The sequence below is a fragment of the Oncorhynchus mykiss genome, chromosome 20 (assembly GCF_057628025.1).
Source record: "Oncorhynchus mykiss isolate SJ-2025 chromosome 20, ASM5762802v1, whole genome shotgun sequence".
Classification (NCBI taxonomy): Eukaryota; Metazoa; Chordata; class Actinopteri; order Salmoniformes; family Salmonidae; genus Oncorhynchus; species Oncorhynchus mykiss.
The window spans coordinates 38,119,510-38,144,552 of NC_143041.1; the positions used below are offsets into that span (position 1 = coordinate 38,119,510).

A 25,043-nucleotide genomic window follows, 5' to 3' on the forward strand; every position below is an offset into this window, starting at 1 on the left:
ATACCCCATAATGACATTACAATACCCCATAATGACATTACAATACCCCATAATGACATTACAATACCCCATAATGACATTACAATACCCCATAATGACATTACAATACCCCATAATGACATTACAATACCCCATAATGACATTACAATACCAATGCAAAAACAGGTTTTTAGAAATGTTTGCTCATTTATTTTGACTATTTTCTACATTGTAGAATAATCTGAAATATCAAATGTACATAAGTATTCAGACCCTTTACTCAGTACTTTGTTGAAGCACCTTTGGAGCAATTATAGCCATGAGTCTTCTTGGGTGTAACGCTACAAGCTTGGCACACCTGTATTTGGAGAGTGTCTCCCATTCTTCTCTGCAGATCCTCTCAAGCTCTGTCAGGTTGGATGGGGAGCGTTGCTGCACAAATATTTTCAGGTCTCTCCAGAGATGTTAGATCGGGTTCAAGTCCGGGCTCTGGCTGGGCCACTCAAGGAAATTCAGAGACTGTCCCAAAGCCACACCTGCATTGTCTTGGCTGTGTGCTTAGGGTCATTGTTCTGTTGCAAGGTGAACCTTCACACCAGTCTGAGGTCCTGAGCGCTCTGGAGGAGGTTTTCATCAAGGATCTCTCTGTACTTTGCTCCATTCATCTTTCCCTCAATCCTGACTAGTCTCCCAGTCCCTGCCGCTGAAAAACATCCCCACAGCATGATGCTGCTACCACCATGCTTCACCGTAGGGATAGTGCCAGGCTTTTGGCAAACTCCAAGCGGGCTTTCATGTGCCTTTTGATGAGAAGTGGCTTCCGTCTGGCCACTCTACCATGAAGTACTGATTGGTGGAGTGCTGCAGAGATGGTTGTCCTTCTGGAATGTTCTCCCATGTCCACAGAGGAACTCCAGAGCTCTGTCAGTGACCATTGGGTTCTTGTTCACCTCCCTGACCAAGGTCATTCTCCCCCGATTGCTCAGTTTTTGCCGGCGGACAGCTCTATGAAGAGTCTTGGTGGTTCCAAACTTCTTCCATGTTTTGGTAACCTTCCCCAGATCTGTGCCTCAACACAATCCTGTCTCTGAGCTCTATGAAAAATTCTGTCGACCTCAAGGCATGGTCGAATCTACATGTAGATTCATATCTACATGTACATACTACCTCAATCAGCCCGACTAACCTGTGTCTGTACGCTACTTTTATAGCCTCGCTACTGTATACAGCCTCACTGTTGTTATTTTTCACTGTCTTTTTACTGTTGTTTTTATTTCTTTACTTACCTATCGTTCACCTAATACCTTTTTTGCACTATTGGTTAGAGCCTGTAAGTAAGCATTTCCCTGTAAGGTCTACCTACACCTGTTGTACTCGGCGCACGTGACAAATGAACTTTGATTGGATGGTTTTTGCTCGGACATGCACTGTCAACTGTGGGACCTTACATAGACAGCTGTGTGCCTTTCCAAATCATGTCATATCAATTGAATTGACTACAGGTGGACTCCAAGTTGTAAAAACATCTCAAGGATGATCAATGGAAACAGGATGCATCTGAGCTCAATTTCGAGTCTCATAGCAAAGGGTCTGAATACTTAATTAAGTAAATAATGTATTTCTGTTTTTTATTTGTAAGACATTTGCATAAAAACTTAAGTCTGTTTTCACTTTGTCATTATGTGGTATTGTGTGTAGTTTGCTAAGGCTTTTTTTTTAAAATCCATTTTAGAACATGCCTGTAATGTAACAAAATGTGGAAAAAGTCAAGGGGTCTGAATACTTTCTCGTAGGCACTGTTATAGGGTACCTGTCCAAAGTTTTAGATACACCTACTCATTCAAAGGTTTTTCTTTATTTTTACTATTTTCTACATTGTAGAATAATAGTGAAGACATCAAAACTATGAAATAACACATATGGGATCACGTAGTAACCAAATAAGTATTAAACAAATCCAAATATATTTATATTTGAGATTCTTCAAAGTAGCCACCCTTTGCCTTGATGACAGCTTTACACACTCTTGGCATTCACTCAACCAGCTTCACCTGGAATGCTTTTCCAACAGTCTTGAAGCAGTTCCCATGTATGCTGAGCACTTGTTGGCTGCTTTTCCTTCACTCTGCAGTCCAACTCATCCCAAACCACCTCAACTGGGTTGAGGTCGGGGGATTGTGGAGGCCAGGTCATCTGAGGCATTACTCCATCACTCTCCTTCTTGGTAAAATAGCCCTTACATAACCTGGAGGTATGTTGGGTCATTGTCCTGTTTAAAAACAAATGATAGTCCCATTAAGCGCAAACTAGATGTGATGGCGTATCGCTGCAGAATGCTGTGGTAGCTATGCTGGTTAAGTGTGTTTTATTTATAAATAATATATATATATATATCTACAGTATATATTATGAATCAACGGGGGTGCTTGTGAGCAATGTCTTTTTGTACCCTTTCTTGAAGTTACAGTAGATATGAAAATAATGCACCTTAATTATCTCATGCCATATGATGAGCATAAAAGCTATATGTTTGTGGTATAAAATACATTTGTTTATGCATGATATTGTAAGTTAAATAGATCAAATGTGTGCCATCCACATCAATCGGCAGATTAAGCCAAGTAGGGGTTAAATTCTGTGCTCAATGCCACCTCTCAAATTTGTTTTAGCCAAGCTTTCTTTGCAAACAAGATGAGGATAAGTGGTTGGAAGAAATGAGGCCCATCTAAGCACGTTGACAAGATAATAAAATATATTTGATCCAGTCTGTTATCTGGCCTGTGATTCAGATCCTTGTCATGTTCAATAATTGGCTGGGAAAAACATACACACATACGAACACACGAATCAAGACACAACAATGCGATATTTACACGAGGACAATGTTATTGCCGCTTTCAATATGGCCTCCCAACTCTGTCTTAGTGGAACTGGAAGTTGTTTTCCCTGGTTCCTTACGTGACTCTCTGAAAATACTGGGGAGATGAAAACCCTGCAGAGTTTTGAAACCCAGATGCTGAGTGCCTAATAAAGTTGTTTTTTACCCATTCAGCCCTTTTATATGATAATAACAACAATAATTATTATTATATATAAATATAGATCAGTGGCCCACTTGAGGGAGGAAGAACAGAAGCTGGACATGATGTAGCTAACAAAGGCCATGGACCTTGAATGACTAGTGGGGTAGATACATTAACTTATAAGGCATTAGCTATATGTTTATGCCTCATTGAAAGTGTTACTAAATTTCCACTCCATTTTTCTGTATGGATGTGTTATGGAGAACAGTCTGGTGTTATCTTTTGAGACTGACTATATATCCCTGCTTCTCCCCTCGTCTATGTTCTAACAACTGTCGGCATACTGAGACTTGTTCCTCTACACTACTCTGACTCGAACATCCTCTAAATTAATATTCCGTGTTAAACTAAATCATGAATTTCCTGTGCATATCAGGATAATTCTTTATTTAGGAGAGCTTTGCCGCAGTTGCGAGCATCTGTTGCGGTCCTAAGACAAATGTCCTCTTTTATTTAATGTGAGGCCTGTTGTATTCTGTTCCCACAGGACTACAATGATGAGATCAGACAGGAGCAGCTGAGGGAGCTCTCCTACTTGAACGGAGGATCAGAAGACACCAGCAGAGGGAGGACTGTACGTGGGCGGGGCTTACGACTGGCTTCCACCACAAACACACGGTACGTATTTAGATTTCTACCATTTGCCAAGATGAGCCATGTTGATTATGATCCGCTGGTTTGTTGGTCTCCATCCCAACTCATTAATGGTCATTGATTGGGCTTGTGTGTGTGTGTGTGTGTGTGTGTGTGTGTGTGTGTGTGTGTGTGTGTGTGTGTGTGTGTGTGTGTGTGTGTGTGTGTGTGTGTGTGTGTGTGTGCGCGTGTGCATGTGTGTGGTTTTGTTTCGTATCCATGTGAACTCTAACTGCGATCATATCTTGGCTTCATTGCGTTTAATACTCATACCCCATTTGATGAATGATTCGTCATTTGTTTCAAGCACATATAGTTAATTATTCATGATGTAACGTTTTCATAATTAATGTCATATTATTTTTTTTTATCTCAGACATGACACACCTCATAATTCATATTTTATACATCTACCCCGACCATGTCTTCAGTGTGACAGTCGGATTTTGAGTGTGCGGTGATGACTTGCACTATTCTACCTCAGCTGGTAATGAAGCTTAAACACAGCCCCTCTTCTCATATGATTCTGATTCTGCCCATTTAGAATCACCACCATGTCCCTCCCCTGATTCACTCCTTATGCCTCCTCGATAAGCCATTACTCTAAATCTCCATGAGAAATATGCATCGGTAATGTGGCTGTGATTCTCCTTGGAGTCTTTGTATTTTCCGATCATAAAGGACTGCTAGCTTTAGTGAAGGATCTGCAGTGCCAGAAGACTGTATCTTCTGCCTCCTCCGTCTTGCTAGTGTTAAAATGTCTGGATATTCTCCAGATGTAGACAGCTTTATGACCTTAAGTCCACCCTGAACTCCCTGTGGTGCTCCTCTGGCCCTTCTAGGCAGTAAAGAAGAAAGCACCTCAGCATCTGTCTCCCAACACCCTAATTTCAGCTCAGACACACCAGGGCCCATTTGCGAGTTGTGTGCACAGTCAAATAGCTGTTTGTGAACCCTAAACATTATAGCCTCCCTTGCTGGGATAAGCACAGGGAGTCAGAGGGTCATTTCCCTGCCAGGACGCAGGTTGACGTTCTGGAGGCAGAACTGAGCAATTTCCGCCAGATGGGCCAACTACAAAGTCAAAATTGGCTAAAGTTTTTTTAAATTATCAAAACAAAAATTTGCTTTTTGGTCTTAATTTAAGGTTGGGGTTAGGCATTAGGGTTACCAGTGTGGCTAATGTTAGGGTTAAGGTTAGGGTTAGGTTTAAAATCTGATTGTATAACTTTGTGGTTGTGCCTGCTATTGACTGCACTGCAGAGCTGCCTCCAGTACACGAGTCATCCCAATAAATGCCAACCTGCTGCCAGGGCTGCCTCCAGTACATGAGTCATCCCAATAAATGCCAACCTGCTACCAGGGCTGCCTCCAGTACATGAGTCATCCCAATAAATGCCAACCTGCTACCAGGGCTGCCTCCAGTACATGAGTCATCCCAATAAATGCCAACCTGCTACCAGGGCTGCCTCCAGTACATGAGTCATCCAAATAAATGCCAACCTGCTATCAGGGCTGCCTCCAGTACATGAGTCATCCCAATAAATGCCAACCTGCTACCAGGGCTGCCTTCAGTACATGAGTCATCCCAATAAATGCCAACCTGCTACCAGGGCTGCCTCCAGTACATGAGTCATTCCAATAAATGCCAACCTGCTACCAGGGCTGCCTCCAGTACATGAGTCATCCCAATAAATGCCAACCTGCTACCAGGGCTGCTTCGGTATGTGAGACAGATGGACATGAGGATCCTCTACAAATGCAGGTAGAACCGGTTTCCCAGGTCCTTGGAATAACAGTGCAGTGTCAGGGAGAAAAGTGGTATGATGACTGTCTTCTTCAAACATCATTATGACTGTATCTGTCCAAGCAGAAAATGTTATGCTTCTCCTCCACTTGACAACACTTAAGCTTGTGACCACCACCAGCTGAGGCAGTCTGTATAATATCTGCCCACATTAGAAACAAGTGTTGAAACCAGCTACTATTCCACTTTTGCACATAGTTGTTTGAAATCAAGAAAGCAGCATTTCATTTCCACATTGGATAATATTTTCGAGATGCGATCAATACCATAGTGATGTTTTTTATCTATGTTGTTCAACATACAGTACTCAGAGTATGCTATGATATAAATGTCCTTAACTCACAAGGGACAATATCAATGTTCGAGATGGCCAGACTAAGTTATATCATGCTGTGATCTCATCAATGTTTTGTTTTTTAAACAGGGCACGGGGTGGTGTGGCCCCACCCCCTCCACCAGTCAGGGGGGCAGCTGTACCCAGGGGAACCGTGGGTAAGCGGAGTGTCCTGCCACAAGCCACATTAACGAGAGGAGTACCTGCTCCCAGGGCCAGGGGAACACCAGGGAACACCGGGTACAGACCCCCACTGTTACCCATCACACACGAATCATACGACGACTACGTAAGTCTGACTCACTTATATGTTATATGTTGAATATGTACAGTGCCTTCAGAAAGTATTCATAGCCCTTGACTTTGTCCACATGTTCTTCATTTACAAAGTGAAATTAAAATGGATTTCATTTTAAATTGTCAACAACAACAACAATCAAATATTAATGAAAAAAGTATTCAACCCCTTGAGTCAATACATATTCAAATCAACTTTGGCAATGACTACAGCTGTGTGTCTTTCTGGGTAAGTCTCTAAGAGATTTCCACACCTGGATTGTGCAGCGTTGCCTGTTATTCTTTTCAAAATTCTTCAAGCTCTGTCAAATAGTTTGTTGACCATTGCTAGACAACCATTTTCAGGTCTTGCCATAGATTTTCAAGAAGATTTATATCAAAACTGTAAGTCGGACACTCAGGAACATTCACTGTCTTCTTGGTAAGCGACTCCAGTGTAGATTTGGCCTTGTGTTATAGGCGATTGTCCAACTGAAAGGTGAATTCCTCTCCCAGTGTCTGGTGGAAAGCAGACTGAATCAAGTGTTCCTCAATGATTTTGCCTGTGCTTAGCTCTATTCCATTTATTTTTATCCCAAAAAAACCTCCCTAGTCCATGCCTATGACAAACATACCCATAACATGATTCAGCCACCACCATGCTTGAAAATATTACCAGTGATGTGTTGTGTTGGACATGCCCCAAACATAGGATTAAAGGTTCATTTCTTTGCCACTTTTTTTTGCAGAATTACTGTAGTGCCTTATTGCAAACAGAATGCATGTTTTGGAATATTTTTATGCTGTACAAGCTTCCTTCTTTTCACTCAATCATTTATGTTAGTGTTGTGGAGTAATACAATGTTGTTGATACATCCTCAGTTATCTCCTATCACAGCCGTTAAACTCGTGACTATTTTAAACTCCCCATTGGCCTCATGGTGAAATCCCTGTGCGGATTCCTTCATCTCCAGCAACTGAGTTAGGAAGGACCCCTGTATCTTTGTAGTAACTGGGTGTGTTGATACACCATCCAAAGTGTAATTAATAACTTCACCATGCTCATAGGGATTTTCAATTTCATAAGTGCCCTTCTTTGCGAACCTCCCTTGTCTTTGTGCTTGAAATTCACTGCTCGACTGAGGTTATGGTTTTTCATGTTCGCTAGCTGCAGATATTCATAGGCTATACATTACCTCATTTTCCTATTAGTTGACACGTTAGCTGTCGTGTTAGGGTAGTAGATGCCTGCACAGTGGAGCTCATATGATGAGTTGGATATTTGTTTACATAGCCAGCTAACAAGTTGCTTGTTTTGTCCTGTTTCTACCCATGCAATTTATTTGGAAACAATCCCAGTTTCGTAACTAATCAGCTAACATTGGCGAACCCTGTAGTTAGTCTATCAGGCAAAAAAACAAGAGTTGATTAGTGGAGAGAGGGAGAGGGGGAGAGAGAGATGGAGAGGGAGAAAGGGAGAGAGCAAGAGAGAGAGAGCAAGAGAGAGAGAGAGAGAGAGCAAGAGAGAGAGAGAGAGAGAGGGAGAGGGAGAGGGAGAGGGAGAACGAGAACGTGTGGAATGGGAGTCGTGTATTTATTATGGAAACCCCTGATTAGAAAGAGATGTGTATGTGTTTTTGAGAAAAAGTAATAGGGGAAGGAAGAGAGAGACTGTGTGAGAGGAGAGAGAGATGATGTTCCTGACTACAATTGTATAATACTTGTTGCTCCTCTCCTCTCCATCTGTTACTATGTTCCTCTAGGTCAGTGAAAGAGAAGGAAGTGATGTCCATCTGTTACTCTATTCCTCTAGGTCAGTGAAAGAGAAGGAAGTGATGTCCATCTGTTACTATGTTCCTCTAGGTCAGTGAAAGAGAAGGAAGTGATGTCCATCTGTTACTCTATTCCTCTAGGTCAGTGAAATAGAAGGAAGTGATTTCCATCTGTTACTATGTTCCTCTAGGTCAGTGAAAGAGAAGGAAGTGATGTCCATCTGTTACTCTATTCCTCTAGGTCAGTGAAAGAGAAGGAAGTGATTTCCATCTGTTACTATGTTCCTCTAGGTCAGTGAAAGAATGAAGTGATGTCCATATGTTACTATGTTCCTCTAGGTCAGTGAAATAGAAGGAAGTGATGTCCATCTGTTACTCTATTTCTCTAGGTCAGTGAAAGAGAAGGAAGTGATGTCCATCTGTTACTCTATTCCTCTAGGTCAGTGAAAGAGAGGGAAGTGATGTCCATCTGTTACTATGTTCCTCTAGGTCAGTGAAAGAGAGGGAAGTGATGTCCATCTGTTACTCTATTTCTCTAGGTCAGTGAAAGAGAATGAAGTGATGTCCATCTGTTACTATGTTTCTCTAGGTCAGTGAAAGAGAGGGAAGTGATGTCCATCTGTTACTATGTTCCTCTAGGTCAGTGAAAGAGAGGGAAGTGATGTCCATCTGTTACTATGTTCCTCTAGGTCAGTGAAAGAGAATGAAGTGATGTCCATCTGTTACTATGTTTCTCTAGGTCAGTGAAAGAGAGGGAAGTGATGTCCATCTGTTACTATGTTCCTCTAGGTCAGTGAAAGAGAATGAAGTGATGTCCATCTGTTACTATGTTTCTCTAGGTCAGTGAAAGAGAAGGAAGTGATGTGAAGAGCCACAGCTCAGCAGCAAAAGGCAGGGAGGAAGAGGAGTTAGAGATGATTGGGGGGATAGAGATGTTGTGTGAGGAGAGGGGAGAGAGAGAGGAGAGGAGAGGATAACGAGAGGAGAGGAGGTAGAGAGGAAGAGGAGAGTGAAGAAGAGGGAGAGGAGAGAGGATAAGGAGAGGAGCGTGGAGGTAGAGAGGAAGAGGAGAGTGAAGAGGAGAGAGGACGAGGAGAGTGAAGGAGAGGAGAGTGGAGATAGAGAGTGAAGAGGAGGGAGAGGAACATGAGGAGCAGGAAGAGGAGGACAAAGCAGAGGTAGAGGAGGAAGAAGAGGGAGAGGAAGAGGGAGAGCACACGTTTCCATGGCGTGTGTCTGCCCTAAGTCCCACCATTCACCATAGCACACATACTGGGCCTAATGTGACACTGGCAGGGGTTTTAGAGTTGTTTTTAAAAGTGGTAGGAGCTTATGTCTGTTCCAGAGTTTGTAATGGATTAAAACAAGAAAATGGGCGGGGTTGACCATCTTGACCACTTGAGGAGTTATTTCAATGTTGGACACAAGCAGAACATTGTGAAAGTATGTGTTTTGGGGAACAACATTTCCATTTCCATCCTAAATGGGTACATTGTGTGGGGGAACCTGCAAAGGCCCCTTCCCAGAAACTGCAGGTGCTGGTCCCTGAAGGTATCCAAAATGCAGCTTGTGCATTCACTTTGTGATAGGGCTACATTGGCAGGAAGAGGGGAGACCGGAGTGTGGTACCAGGATGTGGTCCGAGTTGTAACTCATTTGAAAGCAGGTGAAGTTTGAAGGCCGCAAGAGAGGGTGTGTGGTGTGCATCCGGAGTGGACGCAGGGCATAGGGTGTTCTGTGCCACTTTGCAGGATGGAGCCGTGCTTCCAGTGTAGATATAGAGGTCTATAGAGCCTGTCTGCATTCCTTATTTCTCTAACCATTAGCTTACCTGTGTAATATTGACATAAACTCAGAATCACTTGTTTTTCAAACATGTTCCTGTTTTATCAATTGCTGTGCTGAACAATGGACAGTTCATTACCTCTGTCAAATGTCTATGTAGCTTAAAGTTATGCGTGTATTGTTTATTGCAATAAAGATGATGACGCTGTATAATACACATTTACAATAGGTTTCCATCTACAGAATACAGTACATACAGCCTAATGATATATACACTATTTTAATAGCAGGACACTGTAAAGTCCATTATCCCCATGAAGAGTATGAATTAGGCTGCTTGAGAACGTTTGAGTCCTAAGCAACCTGCCTACACATTGTTGGAAGTACAATAGACCAACATACATAGGTCAAAGCTGTGTGCTGGAAAATCTTGGTAGAGCATGGGTGAAATACGCATTGTGGTGCTGGATAATCTTGGTAGAGCATGGGTGAAATACGCATTGTGGTGCTGGATAATCTTGGTAGAGCATGGGTGAAATACGCATTGTGGTGCTGGAGAATCTTGGTAGAGCATGGGTGAAATACGCATTGTGGTGCTAGATAATCTTGGTAGAGCATGGGTGAAATACGCATTGCAGTGCTGGAAAACCTTGGTAGAGCATGGGTGAAATACGCATTGTGGTGCTGGATAATCTTGGTAGAGCATGGGTGAAATACGCATTGTGGTGCTGGATAATCTTGGTAGAGCATGGGTGAAATACGCATTGTGGTGCTGGATAATCTTGGTAGAGCATGGGTGAAATACGCATTGTGGTGCTGGATAATCTTGGTAGAGCATGGGTGAAATACGCATTGTGGTGCTGGATAATCTTGGTAGAGCATGGGTGAAATACGCATTGTGGTGCTGGATAATCTTGGTAGAGCATGGGTGAAATACGCATTGTGGTGCTCATGAATTTCCCTTTTTTTTGGCTTCAGACCAGTGTCTACTTCTCACTTAAAACATAGTTGTTTGTTTTTACTAGAATGAAACAACGATGAAGCATAGACTTTAAAGGGTAGACTTTAAAAAAAACACAGTTCAATGTTGTGGGCAAGTTGTTTTCAGTTCATATAACTAAAATCACATTACCACTCGATTAAATAGAAAGAATATGTGCTTTATAAAATATAATGATAATGAGTACGTGGCTTACAGATGAAGAACCATTTTAAAACGTTATATAAAATAAATCCCTCCCATTTCGGGACTTTTAAAGGTGAACACTGAGTTGTGACCTCATGAAAATAGCTACATTTTTACCAGTCAATTTCCACCGAGCTTTCCCGCTATTCAAAGCCCTTGTGTGCGCTGGCAATTGGCAGATTGGCCTGTTTGCATGGGGAAATGCACAAGCACAGCCTCATTACCAAAACCGAATTGAGTTCTGACAGAGAGCCTGTGTATTTCTTGAGAGGCAAAAATCTGGACATTTTTCTCCCCAGTAATTGGGGGTTGGGAGCGACGATGGGAGCGCAGAGACAGATACCAGGGGATTAAAGAATGAAGGAGTTTGTCCTGAAAATGTTTTCCTCCTATTTTGCCCCCCTATGAATCTCACCTTGCTCTATCCTCTACGCCAGTACTCAATTTTCTCTCCGAGTGTTCCTCCCAGAGTGTAGGCAGACCTCTCTCTGTAAGGTCGAGGTATTTTTTCCCCACTGAAGTATACATGATGCTGTGATGCGTTACACTACCTCCTTCTCCTTGGTGCGAGTGCAGATTATAGTCACGGTCATGAGGAATCAACAACAAGTGTCAGTGTTTTTTGTTCTTTTTGCTGTCGCTACTTTCTTCTATTTGTCTTTGTGAAGACATACTGTATGTGCTGAATATTGAATATACAGGACAAACACAGAGCACGCTCATCGTGGCATGACGGGAATTTCTCCAGAGGAAGCTATGATTGATGGTCTCTGTCAAGTTGTCAGTCTCCCTCATGAAACTGATACTGTTAAAATGACCATGATCGCACCTGTTAGGGATAGCATTGATTCACAGCTGCAATGCATAGCTACAGAGAGAGAAGGAGAGTTGTTGAATTTCAAGGTACTATTATTGCTCTTTATACCATGTCATTGTTGAATACTAGAACGGCATTGTAGAGCACGCATTATTTCCTTATAACGCACAATATATCGGCACTGTACCATTCAATTGATATACTGTACATAGTTCATTCTTACGTTCTTATGTTTTGATTTAGCTGCTTTTTAAAGCAAAAGTCCAATTGAAAACATTGGTATTGTTGAAATCGATTTTCATAAAAGCAAGCTAGGACTGATCAGCTAAAACTAACAAGTATGTTTGGTTACCACAGAAACTACTGTAGCTATCTAGTAAACTTTCTAGCTCTTTCAGTGGTAATCAACTCGGTGTTCTATGCGTTCTTTGGAAAATAATGCAACTCTGTGGAAGGTCAGTTCCACTCAGCTAGCGCATCAACATGCCTGGCTAGTTTTCTCTGTTGAAAATACTGAATCTAGCGGAATCGAAGCTTGACACCCAGAAATCGGAGTCGACACCGGGAGTCGACACCGGGAGTCGACGCGCAAGTAGATTAATCAATTTTTACTATGCCTGACTAGTTTTGACAGCACAGATATTCCCTCATTGTTGTGCTTTGTATTCCAGTGCTATTCTCGAGTTGCAGTCTATATAATTGATCTGCATACGAATTGTTGTTTTTCTAACCTGTAGATTTATCAGGCTTATGCCGTAACAGAATATGAATAAACATTTACACATCCTATTTGTTTCCGTGGATCAGCACAGCTGAAGCCGGGTTATTTTCCTGCTTTCACTGTCACCCACTCCCACTTTCAACCAAACAATAACATAAAATGACTAAATTGATCCAGCTATTTTGTGAATTCACTCACTTCAGAGCTAATGTGGTAGTTTGCTGTTTCATCAAGCTAATTTACTGTCTTGCCAACTATTGCAGAACTGACAGTGGCCGAAAGAATTGTTTCTAAACAATTCAGAGCATCACTAAAGTTTTTGGTCAGTGTTACGATTAGGATTCCATGATTTGGGCTTCATAATAGACCCCTTGAGACCCAGACCCAGAACCACACCAGTACCAGTATACAACAAGATCTAGAGCAGACTTCTTGAGACCCAGACCAGACCATTTTCAATACTTATTTTCTGTATTTTTTTTTCTTTTTCATTTGGCCAAATTAACTACTGCTATTTGAAGTATTTGAAAGTATTTTCATACACAAATATTAGTCCATTTTAAAATGGGGTTCAAATTCATGGAGTATTGAAATATTTGTATTTGAAAATGCACTTGTCTGTGTATTTGAGTACTTTCAAATATACTGAACAAAAATATTAATGCAACATGCAACAAGTTCAACGTTTTTACTGAGTTAATGTTCATATCAGGAAATCAGTCAATTGAAAAATGGGTTAGGGTTAGGGTTAGGGTTAGGGTTAGCCACTGGGGAGCCAAGCCCACCCACTGGGGAGCTAAGCCCAGCCACTGGGGAGCCAGGCCCAGCCACTGGCGAGCCAGGCCCACCCACTGGGGAGCCAGGCCCAGCCACTGGGGAGCCAAGCCCACCCACTGGGGAGCCAAGCCCACCCACTGGCGAGCCAGGCCCAGCCAACATCATTTGTTTTTCCCCACAAAATAGCTTTATTACAGATAGAAATACTCCTCATTTTCATCAGCTTTCTGGGTGACTGGTCTCAGACGATCCCGCAGGTGAAGAAGCCGTAAGTGGAGGTCCTGGACTGGAATGGTTACACTTGGTCTGCGGTTGTGAGGCTGATTGGACGTACTGCCAAATTCTCTAAAACAACGTTGAATGTGGTAGAGAAATTAAATTAAATTCTCTGGACAGCTCTGGTGGACATTCCTGCAGTCCGCATGCCAATTGCACGCTCCCTCAAAGCTACAGGCATATTGTTGTGTGACTAAACAGCACATTTTAGAGTGGCCTTTTATTGTCCCCAGCCCAAGGTGCTCCTGTATAATGATCATGCTGTTTAATCAGCTTCTTAATATGCCACACCTGTCAGGTAGATGGATTATCTTGCGTTCATAGTTTTGTTCAGTATACATGCCAATGCTTTTGCAAATGATTTCCTAAACCAATGTTCAATTACTTTGTCAAAGCAAAAACTATCCAAATTATTATTTTTGAAACGTATGAAATTAATTGAAATACTTAACTGTATTTGAACCCAGGTCTGATCCAGACATAAGCTAAGCTTAACACTTTTGACCAAGATCTTTAGCCAAGACCCAAACCAAGACCACAAGTATAACATACACTGAGTGCTCAAAACATTAAGAGCTCCTTCCTAATATTGAGTTGCACCTGGATTCACCTGGTCAGTCTATGTCATGGAAAGAGCAGATGTTCTTAATGTTCTGTACTCTCACCATAGATTCATGTGTGCTTGATAAACGAAATCTAAAACTCTGTCACTTAGACCACAAATAATATACCTGAAAGAAAAAGGATGAAAGAAAACGTGTTGAGGGCCTCCCGAGTGGTGCAGCGGTCTAAGGCAGTGCAGCGGTCTAAGGCAGTGCAGCGGTCTAAGGCACTGCAGCGGTCTAAGGCAGTGCAGCGGTCTAAGGCACTGCAGCGGTCTAAGGCAGTGCAGCGGTCTAAGGCACTGCAGCGGTCTAAGGAAGTGCAGCGGTCTAAGGCACTGCAGCGGTCTAAGGCACTGCAGCGGTCTAAGGCAGTGCAGCGGTCTAAGGCAGTGCAGCGGTCTAAGGCAGTGCAGCGGTCTAAGGCACTGCAGCGGTCTAAGGCAGTGCAGCGGTCTAAGGCAGTGCAGCGGTCTAAGGCACTGCAGCGGTCTAAGGCAGTGCAGCGGTCTAAGGCAGTGCAGCGGTCTAAGGCAGTGCAGTGGTCTAAGGCACTGCAGCGGTCTAAGGCAGTGCAGCGGTCTAAGGCAGTGCAGCGGTCTAAGGCAGTGCAGCGGTCTAAGGCAGTGCAGCGGTCTAAGGCACTGCAGCGGTCTAAGGCAGTGCAGCGGTCTAAGGCACTGCAGCGGTCTAAGGCAGTGCAGCGGTCTAAGGCAGTGCAGCGGTCTAAGGCAGTGCAGCGGTCTAAGGCAGTGCAGCGGTCTAAGGCAGTGCAGCGGTCTAAGGCAGTGCAGCGGTCTAAGGCAGTGCAGCGGTCTAAGGCAGTGCAGCGGTCTAAGGCAGTGCAGCGGTCTAAGGCAGTGCAGCGGTCTAAGGCAGTGCAGCGGTCTAAGGCAGTGCAGCGGTCTAAGGCAGTGCAGCGGTCTAAGGCACTGCAGCGGTCTAAGGCAGTGCAGCGGTCTAAGGCAGTGCAGCGGTCTAAGGCAGTGCAGCGGTCTAAGGCACTGCAGCGGTCTAAGGCAGTGCAGCGGTCTAAGGCAGTGCAGCGGTCTAAGGCAGTGCAGCGGTCTAAGGCAGTGCAGCGGTCTAAGGCAGTGCAGCGGTCTAAGGCACTGCAGCGGTCTAAGGCAGTGCAGCGGTCTAAGGCAGTGCAGCGGTCTAAGGAAGTGCAGCGGTCTAAGGCACTGCAGCGGTCTAAGGCACTGCAGCGGTCTAAGGCAGTGCAGCGGTCTAAGGAAGTGCAGCGGTCTAAGGCAGTGCAGCGGTCTAAGGCACTGCAGCGGTCTAAGGCACTGCAGCGGTCTAAGGCAGTGCAGCGGTCTAAGGCAGTGCAGCGGTCTAAGGCACTGCAGCGGTCTAAGGCACTGCAGCGGTCTAAGGCAGTGCAGCGGTCTAAGGCAGTGCAGCGGTCTAAGGCAGTGCAGCGGTCTAAGGAAGTGCAGCGGTCTAAGGCACTGCAGCGGTCTAAGGCACTGCAGCGGTCTAAGGCACTGCAGCGGTCTAAGGCACTGCAGCGGTCTAAGGCACTGCAGCGGTCTAAGGCACTGCAGCGGTCTAAGGCAGTGCAGCGGTCTAAGGCAGTGCAGCGGTCTAAGGCAGTGCAGCGGTCTAAGGCAGTGCAGCGGTCTAAGGCAGTGCAGCGGTCTAAGGCAGTGCAGCGGTCTAAGGCAGTGCAGCGGTCTAAGGCAGTGCAGCGGTCTAAGGCAGTGCAGCGGTCTAAGGCAGTGCAGCGGTCTAAGGCAGTGCAGCGGTCTAAGGCAGGGCAGCGGTCTAAGGCAGTGCAGCGGTCTAAGGCAGTGCAGCGGTCTAAGGCAGTGCAGCGGGATAAGGCAGTGCAGCGGGATAAGGCACTGCAGCGGTCTAAGGCACTGCAGCGGTCTACGGCATGATGCCAAAATGTAATTAAATGCAGGGCTTGGAGAGGCTTTGAAGAAAATATATATTTATCCAGAACAGAATAAATACATTATAGCACAAGGTCACACTGTGGAAGTGGCACAGATTCTTTCCTCGAAATCAAATCAAATAGTTGTTGTCAAATGCGACAAATTCCGTGAAATCTTTACTTACAAGCATTTCCAAACAATGCAGAGTTCAAAAGTAAGAAACATTTGCACAAAAAAAGGATATGATAAAACAATGAAATATCAATAAAGAGGGTATATACAAGGAGTACCAGTACAGAGTCAATGTGCAGGGGTACGAGGTGTTGAGGTTATTGAGGTAATATGTACATGTAGGTTGGGGTAAAAGTAACAAGGCAATCCAGATAGATAATAAACAGAGTAGCAGCAGAGTGTGTGTGTGTGTGTGTGTGTGTGTGTGTGTAGTGTGTGTAGTGTGTGTAGTATGTGTGTCAGTGTAGTATGTGTGGGTAGAGTCCATTGAGTGTGCATAGAGCTAGTGCAGGAGAGTCAGGGAAAAAGATAGGGGGTCAATGCAAATAGTCCAGGTAGCCATTTGCTTAACTGTTCATTAGTCGTATGGCTTGGGGTTAGAAGCTGTTCACGAGCCTTTTGGTCCCAGAGCCTTTTGGCTCCGGTACCGCAGTGTGGAATAAAGATTGCATAATCTGTCGATCTATTCAATGGTTTTCTAAGATACGTGAGATTCTAATGTGTGTATTTCTCAAATGTGGTGGCAGAATTGATGTCGCTCTTTTATGCACACTATGTTGTAAGCTCACTATTCTACATACGGAAAAATCCAGCTCGCCTTCTAGAAACACCATCCATGACAAAATGGAACAAAATAGCTTTTCTTGGGCTACCTAAGGATGGCATGCACATCTGGAGTAATTGCTTTTTAACAATAGGCTTGGTTACACTGCTGAGTTCCCATTTGTGAGATGAACTAATTATGGAAATGTGATTCTCCATGCACAACTCCACTGTTTAATAAAACACAAGTAAGACACACACCTCAGGTAGATTGATTAATAACTTTATATACCGACTTAGAACTAAGCGGAATACCCAAAAGCCTTGGTATCAGTTGTAATCCAAGGGATTCCTAACATCCTTAGAGTTGGAAAACTACAAAAGAAACCTAACAAATATGCAAATGCAGCGTATTCCAATTTTTCTATGAGACCAGTTATGACCCTATTTGGTTATGAGAATGCTCCTCTCTAAGGACCTTAGTTCAGAAGGTGTTTTAGTCTTTGTTATTGTGTTACTTTATATTACTAATTTGATTCAAAACTCTCTGAATAACAGCTTGTGAAGTACTTCCTTTTTATGTCTTTCACATGCTGCAATAAAAGAGAAATGCGTAAAGCGGAGTGTGTCGCTTGAATATGCATAGGAGTAAAATCAAGTCCGTGCAGCCACAAAAACTGGATTGCAGCAGAAAGACAAAGGAACCCACCACTCATTTCAGGTCTCTGCATTCAGAGGCAGCCCCGTGTGCAGATCAGTCACTGTCAGGGGACGCGCAGGTTGTCAATTGATAATGAAGCATAGAGCTGAAGGCCTTTATCTCCTAATTACAGTGAGCCAGGACTCTCCAGTCCATGTGTTAATACTTGATTTATTTCCTCCTGGCCTGTTCAATAGCACCAGCGTTAATTGGTTTTCCAAATGAGTGTTGAAATATAAGGATCAGGTTTCATTAACAAGAGGGCGCGGCCGACCGCAGCACCCATTATGCACGGAGCCTTGTAAGACATGTGAAGGTCAGCGAGGTGAAAATCCCGGGCTCTGTAAACAAACATGTACTTTATAGATAAGTGATATTGACACAATATACTGTAGCAGGACAGTATCCAATCAATGCTGCTAGAACGTATCTCATCTTTGAAATCCTATTGTGGCGTTAAACGCTCACTTATAAGGCCACAGTTTCATTTTTGTATTGTTTTTTGTACATTGAAAGACTTCAACAATAGTTTGTTCAAACTAAAGAAGTATTATATTATATACTGTTTGTATTGAGTGAAAATAATCTGTCACCAAAAAAATAGGACCTCTCATGATGTCTAGAGAATGTAGGGAAAATTACATTCCATCTTCTCACAACGCAGATACAGGATAACCTTGAAATTACGGTAATATGTAATTGCAGAATTGACATGATCCTGGACGTCTGTCTCCACTGACTGGTTTTACATGTCATCGGCGGACAGTGCCGAGGCGATGTGGAGTATTCTGTCTGCCGGGTGCGCTAACAAAACGGTCAATTAGTGAGCTAGGTAGGTCTCTGACCCTGTCATTATGGGAAAAGACTCATAGAGAGAGGAAGTGGCATAAGATCCCCTGAACAACTTAATCCCTGACACAATTCCTAACTTTAATTAAGTCAAATCCATGTTCATACTCTTATAAAGCCACATAAGAGCCCAAAGCAGAATTTAAATCGGCTTGAGCCAACAAAAGAGGCAGGCGGTATCGCAGTAGTCTGTAGCTTCATTGGCAACTTTTCCCCTCTCTAGCATGGGTTTATAACAGTAATGGCAAAGCCAACAACACCAAATAGAGGATGTTATTTCATATTTATTACAAGCAGCTGTGAGGGAAGGGAATTATTTCATTTGTTTTATGATGACTGTCTCAATAGGCAGCTGTTGAGTATTCTAGCATGGAAGTCTTGGCAGAAATGGTGTTTCCATAACAATAAAGCCGACTTATTCCACATGTTGTTGTGTTACAGCCTGAATTCAAGAAGGATTAAATACACACAATACCCCATAATGAAAAAAATCAAATCAAAATCAAAATCAAAAATGTTTTTGGAAATGTTTGCTAATTTATTGAAAATGAAACAGAAATATCTCATTTATATACGTATTCACACCCCTGAGTCAATACTTTGTAGAAGCACCTTTGGCAGCGATTACAGCTGTGTGTCTTTTATGGGTAAGTCTCCAAGAGCTTTCCACATCTGGACTGTGCAACATTTAACCATTATTCTTTTCAAAATTCTTCAAGCTCTTGGTAAGCAACTCTAATGTAGATTTGGCCTTGTGTTTTATGTTATTTGTTCTGCTGAAAGATGAATTCATCTCCAAGTGTATGATGGAAAGCAGACTGAACCAGGTTTTCATCTAGGATTTTGCCTATGCTTAGCTCCATTACGTTCATTTTTTATCCTGAAAAACTCCCCAGTCCTCAACGATTACAAGCATACCCATAACATGACATAACATACTTTAGTGCCTTGTTGCAAACAGGATGCATGTTTTGGAATATTTTTTATTCTGTACAGGCTTCTTTTCTTTTCATTCTGACAATGATGTTACTATTGTGGAATAACTACAATGTTGGTGATCCATCCTCAGTTGTCTCCCATCACAGCCATTAAACTCTGTAACTGTTTTAAAGTCACCATTGGCATCATGAGGAAATCCCTGAGTGGTTTCTTTCCCATCCGTCAACTGAGTTAGGAAGGACGCCTGTATCTTTGTAGTGGCTGGCTGTATTGATACATCATCCAAAGTGTAATGAATAACTTCACCATGCTCAAAAAATACAGATGGCAGTGACAGCAGAGTGGATTAAACAGCAGCTTATGCTCCAAAGGGATGTTCAATCTCTGCTTTTATTTTTTACCCATCTACCAATAGGTGCCCTTCTTTGTGAGGCATTGGTATACCTCCCTGGTCAACCCTGTGGTTGAAACTGTGTTTGAAATTCATCATCATGTTAAATACTATTATTGCACGAAGAGTGAGTTCATGCCATTTATTATGCAACTTGTTAAGCAAGTATTTACTCCTGAACTTATTTAGGCTTGCCATAACAAAGGGATCGAATACTTATTGACTCAAGACATTTCCGCTTTTCATTTTTAATTTGTTTTTAAAGGAAATCGAAAAACATAATTCCACTTTGACATTAAGGGGGCCAATTGACAAAAAACATTTTTTTTTAAAATCAATTTTAAATTCAGGCTGTAACACAACAAAATGTGGAAAAAGTCAAGGTGTGTGAAAACTTTCTGAATGCCCTGTAGTTGGAGAGTATTGTTATTAATATATTTGGTGAAGATTATTGAAGAAGAGGATTATAATTGCAGCAGCAAACACTTGCTCTGATAGGTTATTACAACAGTGAGATGATGCTCATGACTTTCTATGATTCAACTTCGTACTGACGGTGACAAACACTTGCTGTGAATGCAAAGTGTTTATCATTATCAGTTGAATTGAAATACTTATATTTATAGTAGATCTATAACTACTGTAATAGATCCTCCAACTTCGATGAATATTGAAGCTACTAAATCGACCAAAAGGAAGAGAACTATTTTACTGTGATGGCAGACTATGTTTTGCAATGTCAGACTTTTCCAGTGTACAAGGATTAGAAGACCGGGGAGATTACGGAACGATGATGATTGACATAAATTAGGCACTTTGAACACCAAGCAAAAAGCTTTAAATAAGCAAGATCCATCCGATTAGAATGGCTTCATCTTCATAAATGTGACAGAGGAGATAGCAGGGCCAGAAATACACATGGCAGTGACAGCAGAGGGGATTAAACAGCAGCTTTGAAATGAGTCGCTCAGCCTGGAGCCTGTGGGTCTGCTTCAACAGACGTGTCATAATGTGAACACCGACTGACTGCTGCCAGGCTCATTAAAGGAAGAGATAATGTAGGCCTATTGTACGGTCTTCCCCGGTGTCTAGGTAGACTTTACGGCATACATTATCATATATATATATATATATATATATTAGACCTAAAATAAGAGGACTGTTGCTGAAACAATCGCTCTCTGGGAATTGTGTGTGTTTTTGACAGTGGAGTCTGAAGAAAGTGTTTCACAATCATGACTCAAGGATGACAAGTGTTGTTTCAACAACTACAGAAACGGAAAACTGAGAATAGACTGTGTTGTAGTGTGGACTTTAACTAAATAGTAAGGAAGGAAATGGCAGTAAAATACTCCTTTTTGTATGAATTTTCAAAGCTGTCATCAAGGCAAATGGTGGCTACTTTGAAGAATCTCAAATATAAAATATGTTTCTAACACTTTTTTGGGGTTACTACATGACTATGGAAATATGTGTTATTTCATAATTTCATGTCTTCACTATTATTCTACAGTGTAGAAAATAGTAAAGAAAAACGAAAAACCCTTGAAACGTTTGACTGGTACCGTATATATATATATATTTATTGTTATTTTTACTTCAGTATTACTGTGTACTTCATTGTGCGGCAGGTCTATGGAAAAGTTCCTTTATTCTCTGTGTTGATCATTACTATAGTCATTGATCAATAGTAAAGGTTGTATGTGTGTTGGATCACGGTCAGAGGAGAACATTGTCTGGTACACCCTGCTAGCAAGACAGCTTCCCTGCAAACCTTAATCAATAGTCTGTGTTAGACATGATTTAATGTTGTCACCCCTCCCATTCAGGGGCTCTATGTGTAACAGAGATCTTTTACCAATGTAATTAAGCATTGATTTTTTTTTTTTTAAATGTCCCAACCCTAAACAATTAGACTCCCTGATAGGTTTGAAAAAAAGCTGCTTGTACATAGTCAGAGTTTTCTTAGGTAGCATGCTTACTTTTTCTTTGACCCGCAGGGCTATGATGATGGATATGACGGTGAATATGATGACCAGAGTTATGATGCCTATGAGGAGAACTACAGCAATCAGTCAAAGAGGTGAGTTAGTGAACAGAAGGCATGCTGTGCTTACTTAAAGGCCCAGTGCAGTCAAAATTATGTTTCTCTTGTATTATGTTGTACAACAACTGATGAAACTAACTCAGTAAAAGTGTGAAGAAATGGGATCAGTGTTATTTCCTGATAGTTGCTGTTTGAAAATGCAATCTACACAGGACCTTCTAATCAGCAGGTTTGTATGGGTGGGTGTTTTGGCTTTCTATGGTGACATCAAATCCAAATGTATTGGTCGTGGACATATATTTTGCAGATGTTATCGTAGGTGTGAGCTTGTGTTTTTCTCGCGCCAACAGTGCAGCAATACTTAACAATACAAAACAATAGACACAAATCCATGAGGTAAATTGGTTAATAGACCAATAAGAAAGAGAGTTCCAAACCTCTGCCAATAACAGCTATTTTTCTGTTTTCCCTCCCATCTCAGACCACTCATATGCAGTCCTTGCAAAATTATTGCTTGAGAATTTGTTTTAGTTTTTTTACAGTAAGGTATTAATTGTTACACAGAAATTATTTTATATTGATATAAAAACAGCTGAATTTTTCCTTTAAGCATTCCTCTTATTGCAAGGTCAAATGTATTTTGATTAAGTATGAAACTCAGTTGAATACACATGCACATACTGGGTACACAGACCATTCTCATTCATTTAGAACATGGTCAATTTCTCAGTCTTTGTCTATCCTCTTCCCCAACATATTGATTTTTGTTCTAAGCTGGAGTATTTGCAATATTACTGTGAAACAACCTCTCCCCGAGGTCCCCTCTCTCGCCACTTTGTCTTATTCAGAAGGTTTTTGGTGAAGTTTGACAGTTTCAGATAAGCCCTTTTAGCACTTTTAGCACTTTTTAACTTATTGCATATTCATAGAGTTATACCTCTATGTGTTTCCTTTATATATTTTTTATAGTATATCCATATACTGTACTTCACACATCACTTCAAATGAACTCTACAGCGCAACTCATTCATGGTGATTAGAGAATGAACACTATGTACAGTCTGTTTAATCAGAGAATTTATTTTCATTTCTTTTCGAACTGTAAATATTGGACTAACACAACCAGTATTTTTTATCAGCCCTATAGTATCAGCGCCCCAAGTTTCCCTCTTCTAAATAACCGTACCATTGTTAATAGACAGCCAATCAGGATGGCAGTTCATCCAAAAACGATTTTGGAATACAGTATCTTGAGGTGGCATCGCTGCACGGTTTACTGTGAGGCTGCCATAAGAGGGTGGTGTAGTTGGTTGTGGTTTTATAATGACGACTCATCCTCTCTGTGATGTTCTCAACTAAATATAAACTGTACTGCATGAGTGACAGGCCCATTGCCCTTCGTAAAGAGCTTGACTAATGGAAGTTATTATCCTCCTCTTGGTCTCAACATTGTTTTTGAATGATTTTTGTGTCTATTTTAGCATTTCTGAATATTACGAATATGGCCATGGAACCAATGACGAAGCCTACAACAATTATGGTAAAAGCATAACGCATTTTACTTATTTTATTCATACTGTTCTAATGCCCTGAAATGATTGACACAAACCGACTCAATATCCCTGTGTTATTCCCAAAGCTTGAATATTGATGAGAGCTCTTTAAAACCAAGGCTATCATGGCCTCAATCCACCGCCATTATATAACCTCTATAGCTTCTCCTTTCCTTAAAGAGGCAGTGCAGTCAAACTTGATTTTCACTCTGAAATTATGATAATGGTCTTTTAGTGTAAATAAAATGCCTAGAATTTTAGTGTGTTCAGAGATTTTTACCCACATCATGACATCACAATCTGATCTGATTATTCTGACCAATGACCAGTCATCCTCATCTGTATATGTATCCTCCTACTTTTAAGGGGATAAGCGAGTAGGCTCTAGAATCTAGACGGTCCTATCGGCCTATCAGGGCTGTTTATGTACATACTATATATTTAAATGTGTGTCAACACGCACACACAACTGAGCATTTTCAATGGTAAAAGGAGGAAAATAAAGGATAAAAATATGTTTGGAGTTATTTTCATTAAATAAACACACACAGTGATTTATTACAAGTACAGTGAAGATTTCAAAATTAAAATTAAAAAGACTGCATGTGGGCTTTAAATTGGACTACCTGCCAGGCTTTGATGAAACACAGTCATGGCTCTGAGCCCTCACTAGAGAGTACTGGCAGCTCCTCCATCACTCTCCATAGAGGAGGTAATGTTTCACAGATGTGAGATAAAGAAAGATGCCCCATAGTTTTGGCCTAGGCCTGGTCATTCAGGTTCAAGGATCAGCGTTTGTATGTATTGCCCAATGTACATTTTGGCTAGCTAGCTACAGGCCAGGGTTTGTATGTATTGCCCATTGTACCTTTTGGCTAGCTAGCTACAGGTCAGGGTTTGATTGGAGATGAAGCACAGCACAAGGTGTGTCAGTGATTGCCCAGAGGCCTGACTGATGCCTATTGAAAAGATGGAGGTGGACGTTCCGCCAGCGTTCTGCTTTTTGAACATGTGCCCTCATTGTGGATTAGATTGGATACCGGACCAGGGATGCTGCTTCTCTTGGCTCTGAGTCCTCTGCTCTCCAGTGAAGCTGGTTCTCTGAGCCCTCTGATCTCCACTGAAGCTTGTTCTCTGAGCCCTCTGCTCTCCACTGAAGCTTGTTCTCTGAGCCCTCTGCTCTCCACTGAAGCTTGTTCTCTGAGCCCTCTGCTCTCCACTGAAGCTGATTCTCTGAGTCCTCTGCTCTCCACTGAAGCTGGTTCTCTGAGCCCTCTGCTCTCCACTGAAGCTGGTTCTCTGAGCCCTCTGCTCTCCACTGAAGCTGGTTCTCTGAGCCCTCTGCTCTCCAGTGAAGCTGGTTCTCTGAGTCCTCTGCTCTCCACTGAAGCTGGTTCTCTGAGCCCTCTGCTCTCCAGTGAAGCTGGTTCTCTGAGCCCTCTGCTCTCCAGTGAAGCTGGTTCTCTGAGCCCTCTGCTCTCCACTGAAGCTGGTTCTCTGAGCCCTCTGCTCTCCACTGAAGCTGGTTCTCTGAGCCCTCTGCTCTCCACTGAAGCTGGTTCTCTGAGCCCTCTGCTCTCCACTGAAACTGGTTTCCACAGTGGGTCTGCTACAGAATGGTCATTCATTATCAGCAACATGATTTGTGCACCAGGGTGCTGAAGTGTGGACACAACGAAAACCAAAAGGGAAATTATTTGATTTTCTGCTCCATCAATACTTTGTGCCATGGAACCAGCACTCTGCACAGAGAAAGACTGTGCTCTTTATATAATTCTAAAAAAGGAGCGACATCCTGAATGAGCCAGAGCTCAGTTTTCAGCCGACAGAGGACAGAACGCTCATGTCATTAATTT

At 42.3% G+C, this 25,043-nt stretch overlaps 1 protein-coding gene across 1 annotated transcript in view; it reads left to right on the top strand.

Annotated features, from left to right (window-relative positions):
• The window catches only part of LOC110499362 (KH domain-containing, RNA-binding, signal transduction-associated protein 2), a 111,426-nt gene that overhangs the window by 84,135 nt on the left and 2,248 nt on the right, over positions 1-25,043 (top strand). The window contains exons 5-8 of the mRNA XM_036956221.2: positions 3,550-3,680; positions 5,927-6,125; positions 21,588-21,670; positions 23,116-23,174. Coding sequence (XP_036812116.2) covers positions 3,550-3,680; positions 5,927-6,125; positions 21,588-21,670; positions 23,116-23,174 — 472 coding nt within the window. The remainder of the gene's footprint in view (positions 1-3,549; positions 3,681-5,926; positions 6,126-21,587; positions 21,671-23,115; positions 23,175-25,043) is intronic.